Source organism: Rhinatrema bivittatum, chromosome 19, assembly GCF_901001135.1.
Source record: "Rhinatrema bivittatum chromosome 19, aRhiBiv1.1, whole genome shotgun sequence".
In the NCBI taxonomy this organism is placed as follows: domain Eukaryota; kingdom Metazoa; phylum Chordata; class Amphibia; order Gymnophiona; family Rhinatrematidae; genus Rhinatrema; species Rhinatrema bivittatum.
Window position 1 is genome coordinate 26773648 of NC_042633.1, and position 14491 is coordinate 26788138.

Here is a 14491-nt window from a genome sequence, read left to right on the forward strand (position 1 = left end):
AAGAGACGACTGAGGGGGGATATGATAGAGGTGTTTAAAATCATGAGAGGTCTAGAACGGGTAGATGTGAATCGGTTATTTACTCTTTCGGATAGTAGAAAGACTAGGGGACACTCCATGAAGTTAGCATGGGGCACATTTAAAACTAATCGGAGAAAGTTCTTTTTTACTCAACGCACAATTAAACTCTGGAATTTGTTGCCAGAGAATGTGGTTCGTGCAGTTAGTATAGCTGTGTTTAAAAAAGGATTGGGTAAGTTCTTGGAGGAGAAGTCCATTACCTGCTATTAAGTTCACTTAGAGAATAGCCACTGCCATTAGCAATGGTTACATGGAATAGACTTAGTTTTTGGGTACTTGCCAGGTTCTTATGGCCTGGAATGGCCACTGTTGGAAACAGGATGCTGGGCTTGATGGACCCTTGGTCTGACCCAGTATGGCATTTTCTTATGTTCTTACATAGTTACAATTTCTGCAAGAAAATTAGAAATACAAGATCATAGATGCAGTGGGATCAAATCAGGACAGGATCAGCCTGTCAGGATTAACCTAAGTCAGATCAGATGGCAAGTCATTCAAGGCTAAGTAGGGAGTCTTGCCTTCTCTATACTCACCCATAATCAATCAGGTCAGATCTATCTGCCAACAGAAAAACAGGAAGTAGGAAAAAACAAATCAGACTCCCCCCACCTGTACTCACATCTCAGCACTCACTCAATAATCCAGAATTACAAAAGTCTTGTCAAATTTCCTCATTTACTTTTATATACAAATAATTGCAAAATCATTTAAATAGCTTCAATATACATAGAATATCTATATCTATCTATATATACATATATGTATATATAAGTACAAGACCAATAAGTTTCTTCATCTTGTATTTTTTTTTTTTTTTATGTTTCCCTTACCCCAGTTTCATGGAATCAGTGTATCCAATAAAGGTGCAGACCCCTCCCAGAAGAGGAGATCGTCCCCCTGGGCAGAAGTACTTAGAGGAAAAAAACCATTATTAATAAATCAGCAAAGATCAACGTCATTACTAGATCAAGGTCAAGAAAATTCTATACATTCGGCCGATTCTCAAAGGCAAGGCAGCAGCAGATGATTTTGCATTTGGCAAGAAAATCCAAAATGGTGGGTGGGGGGGGGGGGGGATCTTCCTCCTTCCCTTTCACTCCAAAAGGTATTAACCTATGGTCAAACAGCCCCCGCACCCCTAAAATTCTTTGTACACTCCATCCAATGCATCTTTTTCTGACTCTGGCAGAGTTCACATCACCGGGAAGCACAGTCCTCCTCTGCTCATTCTCTTCCCATGGTGCAATGCGGGGTGAAACTAAAAAACGTGAGCATTTCCTAAACATATCCATTTCTTTTTATATTTGAGTGGCTTTAGTTTATCAAGGACGTGTGATGCAGCAGGCCACCAGAAAAACATCAAAAAAGAAAAACAAGTGACAAGTGTGTGTGTGTGTGTGTGTGCACGTAACTGTGTTAAAAAGTCGACCAAGGCCTTTCGCTTACAGGGTTCTGATCCTCTTGCTAATATCCCACCTTCATAGGTCACAGTGGGAGAAACCCCCAACAAAAAAAAATATTAAAAGCCAAAAAACAGGCATGCAGCAAGCTATCACACTACCCCATGCTGGATTCTTCTCTCTCTAATTTTACAACAATTTGGTACTGGGGAGAAGGGAATAATCAATCAGCTCCGTTGATGGTGATATTTCAGATTTTTTTTTTCTGCTTTGTGGTTTGAAGAGTTTACAGGAAATAAAGGGCGTGGCCATGCTTACCACCACCACCACACCCTCTCCACAGAAGGCCCTGAAACTTTATCCGCTTTGATTTTCCAAGAAAGGTGGCACGGCAAGTCTAAAAAGAAGAATACCACAGCCCCACAAAGTCACATATCTCAAGCAACACACAAAAAAAAAAAAAAAAAAAATCTTGAAATGCTACTGCAAACTTAAAAGGAAAATACAGATACATGTCAAATAGCAGTCAGGCGAATTCTGGCTCCCTAAGTCAGTCATACAAGGGGGTGCAGTGGTAGTCCATTAATTAGCCAGGATACATCTGGGTCAGCTGATGAAGGGGCAAGTTTGCACCGCAACGTCCTCAACCATCGCTGCTGTCCAGGCTGTCCTTGGACTCCTGCTTGGCAAGGAGTCAGATGGGGAACTGCCACCAGCTACCTACAATATTCATGGAGGGGATAGCCGAAGGGTGGGGGTGGGGAAGAGGTGAATTCTTTGACTTCCACTCTGCTTATACAAAATTTGGGCTAAGTCAAAGGTTGAGTTTGAGCCTGGAATTTTGGTTTGGTTAATTTTAAGTGCCGAAGTCCTTCTGCTTTCTGCCCCAGCAAGCATCGCAGTTACTTAGGCGGGTCCAATTTTATTCCACTGGATCATTTGAGTACCTCCAGGCCCACCTTGGGGCTTATTTGGGGTGCCAGCTTGGTGGAGGCTGCTGCTCCGTGCTCATGGATTATTTGGGGGTGCCCGGTTTCTTGGGGGTGCCGGGTTTTTTGCTCTGCCACAAGTGGCCCTGGATGGTGAAAGCGTCCACGCTCATGGACATGGTCTTGCTGGGAATCGGGGTGAAGCGCTTGCGGTCGGAGCTGTACTTGTAGAAGCCCTCGATCATGGCCGTGGGGATGAGGCGGGGGCCGTAGCCCGTCAGGCGGAGCAGCTCCTCCGTCTCTGCGGAGAAGGTGTAGACGGCCCGGAACTGACAGCTGCTGTCGCGGAACAGCACCAGGAAATGGTTGGCTTTGCTCTTCTCGATTTCCTGCCGAAGGAAACAAGGGGTGAGCATCAGAAACCAAAAGAGGTACAAAAGCCTCCCTGTAAGAAATTAGAAGTAAAGGGGCCTCCTGACGTAATATCACATTGAAAAAAAAGGACCATTAAGGATATGGAGAAAAATAGTTTTACAGAATTTTGAACTTCTGAAGTTATATTGAAGCCAGTATTTTCAAAAACCCTTAAACAGACGATGTTTTTTGGATGTATTCAGCAGGCTGTTTTTCCCCACCACATTTATTCAGCTAAAGTTAGCCAGATAAGGTCTCTCGATTAACCTACTCAGATAAATTTGAAACCTCATGTAATGCTTAAACATTACGTTAGGTTCCATAGTAATATGGGAATTTGTTCCAATATTCCAAGAATATCACTTGATATGCAATGCTTACAATATAAAAAAAACCCCACTAAAAGCTGCTCACTAGGACCAGGAGCTTTGTGATTAGCAGCTGGCTCCTGGCACGTCCATCGCTGCTCTGAGAGCAACCGTGGTAGCTTGCATACACCGGAAGCGGGCTAAGAGGTCCAAGCTCCCAGTCAGGGGGAGGATCTTATACCGGGACTTTTGTCAAAAACTTAGGTTATAAGGCTGAGGGGGGAGGGAGGCATTTTAGGCCTATAGTCCACCGTGTTTTCAGCAGCCCCGCCAGCACATCTCCGAGCTCCCTCAGTATCCTGGGATGAACCTCATCCGGCCCCATGGCTTTGTCCTAGCTCCTCCCGTACATTCTCTTCTGTAAATGGAGTGCAGGCTGAAGAACCAAAGGTGGCTGGAGACCTTGCTAGAGACTGGGCAAACTGAGGGTAAAACTGGGAATGTCCTTTGCGCAAGCATGTTTTAAAATCCGCTGCCCTGTGAGCGTTAAAGGCAAAGTCCTAAGGAAATACATTTTCTCAATTAATGGCTTAAGATTAGGAGCATACTTACACGCGGAAGGCCCGTTTTAAGTCACACCCCCACTGCGCCCCTGATTTTAAATTCCAGCGTATGTCCGCTCGCGTGCCTAAGCGCATGAGTATGGGCGCCCGCACGGTTTACTTTTCTTTTTAAGTTACCGTCCCTGTGTTTAACAGGTTTCTATTTTTATGCTAAAATTTAAAATTGTAAAGTTTGAAGAATGTGCAGAAATGGGTTTGGTTTCATTTTAAGTTGAAGGAGGGTATGTTCAGGGACTCATCACTACGGTGAGATAGCGGTGCTGAATGGCCATGGCAAGGAAACTGTGTGGAGGAAGGTTGTGGCACGCAGGACCTCGCATTGGGTAACTGAGTTTTACCCCTATGCAGGTTTAGCTCATGCTCCTCTTAGGCAGACAAGAACGCTAACCATTCACACTTGTAGAATGACCCATCTGAAAGGGTGAGAACAGGAAAGGCGATCGGAGGGGTAAGGTGGTGTTACCTCCAGAATCTTGATCTTCTGGGGCTCGTTCACTTTCCCTGCCAGGCAGCAATGCGATAGCGCATTGTGGATAATGTACTTGTTGGACTTGGCGCTTGGCTCCTTGTAGAGCTTGGGACCTGCAGGAACAGGGTGAAGAGAAGACAAAAGCAGAGAGAGGAAGAAAAGTTTGTTAGCACACTTCTCAACCTCGGAGCTGGCCAGTCCACCTGTCAAACTAGTGCCATCCGTACACCCCTACCCAGAGAGAGTCTAGTTCCATACATACTTCTTTCTTCTCCATAAGCAGGCCTTGTCTAGGAAACCTGAAATAAGCATGGGGGGGGGGAATGGCCTACAGGTTCAAAGCTTACTTCTCCCACTACTGCTCCTTGTTACCTTGGGCAAGTCACTTTGCCCTCCATTACCCCAGATCCCAACTTGGATTGTAATTCTTCTCTTGTGCCTTGAGCACAGCTTTGGAACAGAGTAATTCAATCCAAAATCCAATCCCCTAAATAGGCTGCTTTCACATACACAAGCCTCTCTCCAAATGCAGAGCCTGGTCCTTCTATGATAGTCTTAGGAGCCCATGGGAGGAGAATTATGTCACCACCTTCATTCCCCTCAGTTCAGACGGCCCAACTCCAAGCTCCATAGCCCAAGCCTTATGTCACAACTGGAGGTCTGGCTAAAAGTGGGGAACCTCCACAAGGGTAGCATAGGACTTCTAGGCAGGGCAGAGCAAGGTTGTCTGTCTGAAGCAGCCATCTCCCCTGCAGGTTGAGCCCTTGGGTTCCGGTGGCTGGCAGGACCCAAAGGACCAGGCTGGGTATGGAGACAAGGCTGATGCTGGAATCAGGGACTAGGCTAGGGCTGGTGACAGGGACTGGACGGGACAAGGCAGGACTAGAACAAGCAACAATAAACAAGAAGGCCCAAACAGGGTCCAAGACTGGGCTAGGTGAACCGGAGGTTGCAAGGCAGGACAGGGAGGCCCAGGAGGGCCACAGGAAAGCAAGGCAAGGATGGCCAGTTCAAGGAGCCAAGGCGAGAATGCACAGACTGGGTTAAGCAGGGCTGGCGTTGCCACCTCATGTGCAGGGTCATTTTATTCATAGGGCAAATGGGGCACTTGCCCAGGGCCCCCCCAAAACATTAAAGAATGAAATAGTAAAAAAAAGAAAAAAAAAAAAGTAGTAAAATAAGATGGCTAACTTACATGCCATATCAATCTTCTTTAGGCCTTAACAAGGATTGACAGAGTCCATGGCTTATAAATGACACAAAAATGTTTTATGGTAAGGAGGAGCCCAAATTAGTGAGGTTTGCCCAGGGTTTCATAGGAGGCTTAAAATGGCCCTGTTCATGGGATCAGCAAGGTGGCGTCTAGAGCACCTGTCAGCAGGGCTCACTGATGACCTCTGCTGGGGGGGGGGGGGGGGGGGGGGAGGGGGACTGCTAGCAGGCAGAATGGTTTCACCTTACCTAAGCCGCTCCAGAACCCAGGTTCTATCTTCATTCCCCGTAGCCTAAAGGCTCGACTCCTTGTCGCATACCCGGGGGGCATTCTCAAGACCACTGCCACTTAAACTTCTTAGCAGCAGCTCTTACCTGTGTATTCTGGGATGGACGCAGGCGATGAAGCAGTGGACGCATTATCCCAGTCCTTCTCTCCATTCTGAGCAAAGAGCAGACGACTCGGCGACACGAGGCCGGAGGGAGAGCCAGCCCTGTGAGGAGAGGGATGGAAGAAATGTTAGGAAGGACCGCCCCAGCCCCGTGAGAGCAGGGGCGAGACAGACAGGCAACAGGCTGATGGGCTCAGCCATGGAGGTTTCCCTTCTAGCACTCAGCCTGCAGATCACTAGGGAGATGGCGTGGAAATGCAATAGTAACAAGAAACTTTCTAGCTTTCAGATTCTTCACTACTGCAACAAAACATTCCAAAGCCAGAATTGTAGGTGGAGGGGAACGCCAAACTGTCTAAACCTTGAGGGAAAATGTGTCTAACCTTTGAATCGTGTATATTTTAATTGATTTTCCCTCAGATCTTCCCTCCAATCTCTCCATCAAGAGAGAGGGGGGGGGGGGGGGGGGAGAGAAAAAAAAGGAATTGCTATAGCTTCAGTGACAACAGGTAGAATGCTGGTCACATGTCAGAGCATCCTCCAACAATTTCTGTCAAAATGTGGCACTGGAGGCAGTTGCCTATTTTGCCTCTGCACAAATCTGAGCCTGCCCATCCTTCTCAGCATGAAAACAGGACTACAAATTCCATAGGGCACCCTGCTCAGTCGCAAAGCTTCCCCGTAGCAGCTCTGTAAGGCCCAGACGACAAGCACGTTCTCGGGTTCAATGTCTAGGACCCTGAGCAAGACTCAATCAGCACGCCGGGGTGCGTCTGTTTACAGAACAGAACTGCATGGAGCCATGGGGGACCCATTAGTGCCTCCTGCCCCCTCAGCTGGGCTGGATATTTGGAGACGCTGCACTCCATTCACCTGGACGACCTCTTGACGCTCAGCATGTTCCCGGAGGGCTCATTGGCGACCGTGGAGAGGGACAGCGTGGACTGAGAGTAAACCTTACTCAGCTTTGAGCCTGTGAAGAGGAAGATCATTACATCAAAGTGAGAGAGAGAAAAATCAATCATCCGGCACCCATACAAGCAGGGCAAGAGTCTAACCCGGCCCCTAGTGACCCTCCAAGAACAGACAGAATCCAGGTCTAGTTTCTCCCCAGAAAATAGGCAGGCAAAATGGTGCAAGCATTCATTGGACTGCACCTCCTCTGGTGCTGAAAGAAAAGTGGAAGGAAACCAGCTTCCAGCCAGTTACTTCCCTTAAGCAGCTGACAAAGGCATGCACGGGTATCTCTCTCTCTCTCTCTGCGATCCCCTTCTGGTAAGACATGTGCACATATCTAGTGACTCCCAAGCTCTCACAATCCTTCCATACTTAAAATGATCTCCTTTCTCCCTCTAGCTTCATTATACCAGCAGATCAGAACAGCCACCCACATGGCACCCAAAGGGATACCCCCCCCCCCCCCCAGAGTCCCACCTTACCCAGGAGGCCCCTGACAGGGCTGCGGGAGATGACAGAATCATCCCGGAAGACAGTCTTGGATTGCCCCTTCTTCACTGCTCGAACCGTGGTGGGTTTATGGCGCAGGACCTTGTCCAGGTCCTCCATGAGCTTCAGCTGCTGGCGGCGCAGGTACTCCTGACGTGTGAAGTCCCCACGCCGAGGTCCCACTACCTCACTCTCCCGTTGCTTTTCCTCTGCCTGCAGTTGACTAAGGAGAGGGAAAAGAGCAGTTAAAGTAGCCATACCACGCCAGAGCTCTCTCCCAGGCCCTTGAACGTCTCCACCGTGCTACACTAGGACAGGCACAGGTCCCTCAGAGCTGCTTGGCAGGGCCAGCCTTTGGGTAGGGCGAATAAAGCAGTCGCCCAAGGCATCGGGGACAAGAGGCACCCTCCTATTGCCCAATGGGCTGGTCAGCCAGTGGGCCAGGCAATGGCAGTACTAACTGGACACGGACTTGGAGCAGGAGGCACAACTCAGGCAAACAGCCGCAGAGTCCGCCCCCTTAAAGGCACAGGAGCGCCCAGGTTAGTGGCATTGAAAGTGCAGTTGGCCTCTGTGCGCCTGCACCTGTAAAGAGGTGGACCCTCTTGATCCATGGTAGTGCAGTTTGGACTGCGCAGGACAGAATAAGAGGCACCTAACGCCACAAAGGAAGGAGTAGCCACGTGGAAAGTGACAGCCAGGGAAGCAGGTTCAGCGCCTGCAGGTACTGGAGCACATTATTATAAGCTTGCTGTCACCCGTGGCTCTACATAAGATTGCTGAGAACGGCAGGAGAAGGGAGACCCCGTGGATAATGCTGCCGAGTCCAATTTAGCTGAAAGAGTGTGTGTTTGGGGGGGGGGGGGGGGGGGGTGCACGCTCATACAATTTCATAATGGGTCCAGGTAAAAATACCAGCACCACTGTGTCTGGGTAACTATTTGGATACGTTCCTGGAGGAGAGGTCCATTAACTGCTATTAATTGCATCAGTAGCATGGGATCTGCTTGGCATTTTGGGTACCTGTAACCTGGACTGGAGACAGGATGCTGGGCTTGATGGACCCTCGGTCTGACCCAGTATGGCAGTTCTTATGTTCGTAGCCTGAAAGCAGGCTGGCTGAATATCTGGTCGAAAGCTGTCTAGGTAACTTTAGGACTGCTAGTTACTCAGAGTTCCTTGGGACATGATCTGCGAAGCACTGCCTGGACAAAGTGAACCTGTGCCCCCCCAGGAACCCCCCCCCCCCCCCAATGCTGCCTTTTTGGGACAGGTACAGTTTTTCCTGGCAACAATTTGCCCTAACTAATTTCCCCCTGATCCCTAGTTAAATTACTAAAACCAGGGTTTGCTTGGTTACTGCCAAGGGTTAGCTGGACAAACCATTTCAATAGTGACCTCTGTCATTCAGATTTTCCAAATGAGCTAGATTCTTTCAAAGAAAGCTCCACATGAATGTGAAAAACCTGTTAAAAAGAATTCCCACAACAGATGTGTGTAAGCAGCATAGGAAGAGGCTTGCTTGAAGCTGGGGCAAGCAGTACTTGTAGTGTGGATTCAGGAAGAGCTGGGACTTGGGATGAGTAAAGAGAGTGCAGACCAAGCATGGAGCGAGGTGGGGGGGGGGGGGGGGGGGGGGGGGGAGAGACTCAGCGATTGGGTAGTGTGAGATAGGGCCATGTGCATAAAAAAAAGGGGGCCCCGTCCACACGAGAGAGAGTTTGCTCAGAGCCCCCGAAGCAGTGAAAGCCGACCTAGATCCAGGACTGGAGGAGTTCTGGCCATGAGTGAGGAAGAACGGGGCAGTCAGGAGGAAGAGGAGAGAACAAATGTCTGGGGACGTGATGACCAGTGGTCATCAGACCACTGGTCATCAGGCCTGGTTCCATATTACAGCCAGGATGAAGAGCCACGGTTTGGGGGATTTCAAAGATACAGACGTACCTCGAGGAGGCGCTAGAAGACTGGAAGAAGATGGGTGAAATGGAACAACAGTGGGTCAGATTAAAAGGAGCTAGTACAAGAGACAACTAATTTGTATGTGAGAAAAGTAAACCAATGCAAGAGGAAAAAGAAACCCATCCGGTTCTCAAAGGAGGGGGCTGAAAATAGAAAGGCAAAAAACAGCATTCAAGACATGGAAAGGATCCCCAAAAGAGGAACACAGGCAAGAAAATCTGGTGAAGTGAAGGGCACGCAGAAAGAAATCGGGCACACAGAAAGAAATCAGGAAAGCAAAAGAACAGGCGGAAGAAAGGATTGCCAAACAAGTGAAGCAAGGTGACAAAAGATTTTTGAGATCTATCCGAGAAAGGAGGAAGGTCAGAGGTGGTACTGTAAAATTGAAAGGAAACAAGGAATGTGAAGAAATGGTGTTCACTAAAGACGACCATTGCTGGTTGACAAGAGCATGGATGGGATGGGGTAGACTCATTCTCTTCTGTAAATGAGAATGTAGGGGGAAGAGCTAGGAAACCTGAAAGTGGACAAAGCCTTGGGCCTGATGAGGTTCATCCCAGGATATTGAGGGAGCTCAAAGATGTGCTGGGGGTCCGCTGAAGGACCTGTTCAATAGATCCCTGGAAATGGGAGTGATGCCGCAAGATTGGAGGAGAGCAATGGTAGTTCCGCTTCATGAGAGTAGGAGCAGAGAGGAGGCCATAGGTTAGCCTCACCTCAGTGGTGGGAAAATTAATGGAGAGACTGCTGAAGGAAAGGATAGCGAACTGTCTACAGTCTGGAGGATTGCTGGACCCGAGGCAGCATGGATTCACCAGGGGAAGGTCCTGTCAAACTAATGTGCTTGATCTATTTCTCTAATCACAAAAATCAATGAAAAGGTCTCAATGTGATTTACTTTGATTTCAACAAAGCTTTTGATTTGGTCCCACGTAGGAGCCTCCTGAAGAAAAATGAGAAGCTTGGGAGTGGGTGAAGGCAATGAAGCAATGTGTCAAGGCGGTATATAAAGCCAGAGTAATCTGCACAGAGCAGCAGTTACTATCCTTAACCGAAGGCGTGGGGGTAACCTTCATAAAATGGCAGTTACTAGCGTAAGCAACTTGCTGGGCAAATTGGATGGTCCAGTTGGTCTTCATTTGCTGTCATTTATGATGTTACTATGAGGGAGGGAGGGAGGGAATTTCCGGAGCAAGGGGAGGTGGGGAAAAAGAAGTGGGAGAAGTACGAGTGGAGACAATGCCTGGAAAGAGGGGGAGAAGCCAGAGAATGGATCGGAAGGAGAAAGGGGAGGAATGCTGGAAGGAATGGGGAGAGAGAATGCCTGAAGCGGAGGAAAAGGGGGAAGATAATGGATGGAGGGACACCATCAACAATTTCCACTCTCATCTGTTACTGTGGTGAAAGAGGTCCTGGTCTCCTGTAAGAACCCTTTTCTTTCTAGATGTTAAGTTAACCAGTGCAGTCTTCTGCAGGCACTGGCTGGCGGGACTGACAGGGTTAATTCCCATCGGGCTGAAGGGCATTCAGCTCTTCAGTTACTGCAGGCAGTAGCACTGTGACAGCCGTGAGATGTGAGTTTCAGTCATGCGCCAAGAGTCGGCTCCTTTTTACCGAGGCACTCTTTCTGACAGGAAAGGAAAAGTTAGAGAAACGGAAGCTCATCTCCCGGCTGCTTACGAGATAACAGCCCAAGAAGTCTGGTTGCGAGGCCAGCAGGATTAACTCCTGTCCTATGCTGGAGTTTGCAGCCAAGTCAACGTTTCAAAGGTTACGCAATCCCTTGGCTTATGTTCTTTAAATCAGTTTTCCTTTTTGGGGGCAAGGGACACAGAACAAGGAGGGCATCTGCATGCCTTATGACGATGGTTACAGGTGAGGATGTGACATTCTCCCACACGTGCTGAAGGGACCTGGAGGACAGATGTGGAGATTCGCATCTCAAAAGAACATAGAATAGCTGAGAAGACCCCGAACGTTAGCATTCACGTCTATAGTCACATTAAACGGGCTCACCCCCCATCACAACATGGACTCATGCCCCCTCAGTACACCTGAAGAGAAAGCCCCTCCCTCCCTACACATTCTGTGCCCAGCAGTCACCCGAACGAGCACCTAGACATATTCTTTACCTGGCCTCTTCCTTCTTCTGCTCCTTCTCAGCCTCCTGCCACTGTTTCCTCCGACGAGCCTCCTCCACACGCTTCTGCTGTTTCTCCAGCAGAGCGGCACGCCTCTGTGCCATCTCATCCTCTGGTCTCTGCTCCTCCTGTCAGCTCCGAAGAAGAAATGCAGTCAAGTGGGGGGAGGGGGGGGTGAGAGGCACAGCACAGAGTCTGTACCATGGCAGCGACCCAAGCCAGGTACGGACAGGAGCGCCAGCACTTCTCTGCAGAGCACCTCTAGCGCGGCTCTTTCTCCTCCAGGAACAGGGAATAGCACCCCTAACCGGAGGAGTGGGAGCGGATCCTAGATCTCAACCTCTACAGCGTTACCCCGCCCAAAGAGTAGGAATGCAAACCACGTATTTTACTTAATGAGCGCAGCGCACTAACTACTGGTCCCTCTCATTCTCGTCAATCGTATTTCCATCGTTACAATCATTCTGCCCCTCCCTTATGAGGTTTACCTTGAAGAAGAATCCAACTCCTCCCTTCTGTGCAGGATCAGGCTCATCCAGCGACATGTCCTCCAAAGAGTCCTCCCCGTCCCCTCTTGAATCTTCAGAGGACTGCAGGGTGGACAGGGGGATCTCAATAAGGCTTGACCGCTTTGTACCTGGTGATGAGATGCCATCGCCATCCGTATCATCCATGCCAGGGGCAGTTACCACTGCACAACTGCTCTGCGGTATCACTGATGCTACGGGTCGCAGGTTGCCCTGCTGCTCAAGGCACTGGGATGTGTCCCTAGCAGGATCGGTACCCTCTGCCTCCAGCGCCTTTGCTAGGTTGAAGTCTTGGTCCTCATCTGCAAAGTGAATGGAGGAGCGAGTCTGCACAGGAACCTTGCTGGGAGAAAACTTGCGCAGGTGGGGCAGGTTGTCTACATTCTGTGGTGGGGTGAGCACTCGTGTCAGTGGTGGGATCTTCAGTTCTGCTGGCCTTGAGTGTTTGGGGCTCTTGGGAATGCTAGCAGTGGTGGTGGTGGGTGCTCTCCGTGGGGTGAGCTGTGGAGACCTGGGAGGAGGAGCATTTGTCTTGCGAGTTAATGAGGGGGATGAGGGGAGATCCATGGAGCGGGGTGGGGTGAACTCTCGACTGGGTCTTGGACTACTGGAAGCTTTGGGTGCTGGGATTACCCAGGCCTTGCTCTTCTCCTTGTGCATGAGCTTCTGCTGCTGATCAGAGAGACGTTGCATGTCCATCTGCAATGAGCTCAACGCAGAGTTCAGCTTAGCTACTGCCCGGTTGTAGTCACCAAGGTTGGCATCTAGGGCTCCTGTGGTGATTTCCGGAGAAAAGGTTACTTGCTTCTCTCCACGGGCTTTGCTCACAGTCTCACCATCTTTGTTCTCAGCAGTGCTGGTTTCCTGGACCTTTGTCTCCTCAGGAGTCTTGATGGGACTTGCTAACTTGTCCTCTGCCTCAATCTTAGACAGGCGCTCCTCCAGTGAGAGTGGCTTCTCATCGAGGCTGCCAGCGCTTCCTTCCAGCCCCTCCTCTTTCTTCAACTGCAAGAAGGCACTCTTGCCCAGTCGCTGCCGATGTTTGGTGAAGATTGCCTCAATTCTCTTTTTCTGGGCCTCAATGGCCCTCCGCTTCTCTTCTAGTCTTGCCCCCAACTGATTCATCTCAGAGTTCAAAGAAGAGCTCTTGATGGGACTCTCCTCTGCCTTCTGGGCCCAGGTGGTAGTGGTAGTGCTAGGGGCCATGTCTTGTTCTAAGTCCTCCTGCATGTTCTTTGGTGAGCTGCCAGCTTTGCCATCTGATGCCATTTTCTTCTTGCGCTCAGCAAAGTTAGTCATCTTCACACCAGAACCAGAGGAGGCTGAACTGTCTGCTTGAGAGCTGAGGGAACTTGGATCAGAGGTGCTGTCCTCCTTCCCTGTTGGCTCTCTCCCAGCTGGTGCTCCACGGGACACATCCTTCACATCCAAGTCTAGATTGTCATCTCTCAGACCCAAGTTATCATCCCGTGATGTCCAAGACATCTCTGGTGAGGAGTGACGGCCATTTGTGGGACCATTGTGCAGTTTGTAGACCCCCATGTTGGTAGAAGGCTCTGAGGCTTTGTCTCGAGTTTGTCCCTTCTCGATCCATGAGTGCTGGGATGATTGGGACCCATCCATCATCTCTGAGGAATGGAGGAAAAAACCATCTGGGGCACCCTCAGGAAGCAGGCGGGGCTCCGTATTGTGAATGATCTGCAGAGCTTCTTCAATCGTGGGCAGCTCATTATAACCATCTGATACTCCATTCTCCAGTGGGCCTCCTGCACCCTCCTTCTCCCGGCTACCACCCTTGATGGACAGCGGCACCTTGCGGACAGTCCTGGAGGGCGTCACCAAGCCATTCTCACTACACTCTCCCAGGAACTGAGCCACATCCTCAGGTGGGGTGTAAGTGCTTCGTGTCACCCTCTTGGGTGTGAAGAACACATTGGGTGCGAGATTATCTGAGCTGACTGAACGCATCATGCCCACTGGGTTCCCCATCACGATGTCCACATCGCTGTCTAGCCCAAAAGGGATGCTGAAGGACACAGCCTGGGATAGGGGGTGGCTGAGGAAAAAAAACCCAAACAAAAAACAGCCAATTAGGATGGGTTTATCATAGGATGAGATAGATGATGAACCTCAATGACCAACCTACAGAAGAATCCAAAGCACAGAATTTATTGGTTAGGAGGAGCTTCAAGTACCCAAATATACATGCCGGGAAAACGTAGCAGGACAGTTAGTTTTTGAAATATGTTGACAATGTTCAAAAGTTGGTCAACCCTGGTAGAAGGAAGACTCTTCCAGATCTGATCCTTACTAATAGGGATCAGAATCTAAAGGTAGAAGGTAGCCTGGGTGAAAGCAATCATTAAACAGCTTGTGATTATAAGGCAGGAAAGGAGGGAACACCAAAAAATGCATAAAACCAATTTCATACAAGCTAAGCAGCTTAGGGAATTAGTAGTTAGACCAGAAGAAGTCTAAGGAAATAAGTAGAGATTTGCTGTTGCTAAGAGCCAAGAAAAGAAAAGAATTCTTATGCAGAAGGATAGGAATATCATAAAAGAATAAGGAGGCTAAATAGTAAGGGCCTGAT

The 14491-nt window shown here is 49.2% G+C and overlaps 1 protein-coding gene across 1 annotated transcript in view; it reads right to left on the reverse strand.

Annotated features, from left to right (window-relative positions):
* Positions 1 to 737: 737 nt before the first annotated feature.
* CAMSAP3 (calmodulin regulated spectrin associated protein family member 3) overlaps positions 738 to 14491 on the reverse strand; it is a 97752-nt gene continuing 83998 nt past the window's right edge. Inside the window, 7 exon segments of the mRNA XM_029584460.1 lie at positions 738 to 2799; positions 4219 to 4337; positions 5812 to 5930; positions 6702 to 6801; positions 7268 to 7497; positions 11366 to 11502; positions 11863 to 13957. Coding sequence (XP_029440320.1) covers positions 2497 to 2799; positions 4219 to 4337; positions 5812 to 5930; positions 6702 to 6801; positions 7268 to 7497; positions 11366 to 11502; positions 11863 to 13957 — 3103 coding nt within the window. The 3' untranslated portion in view covers positions 738 to 2496.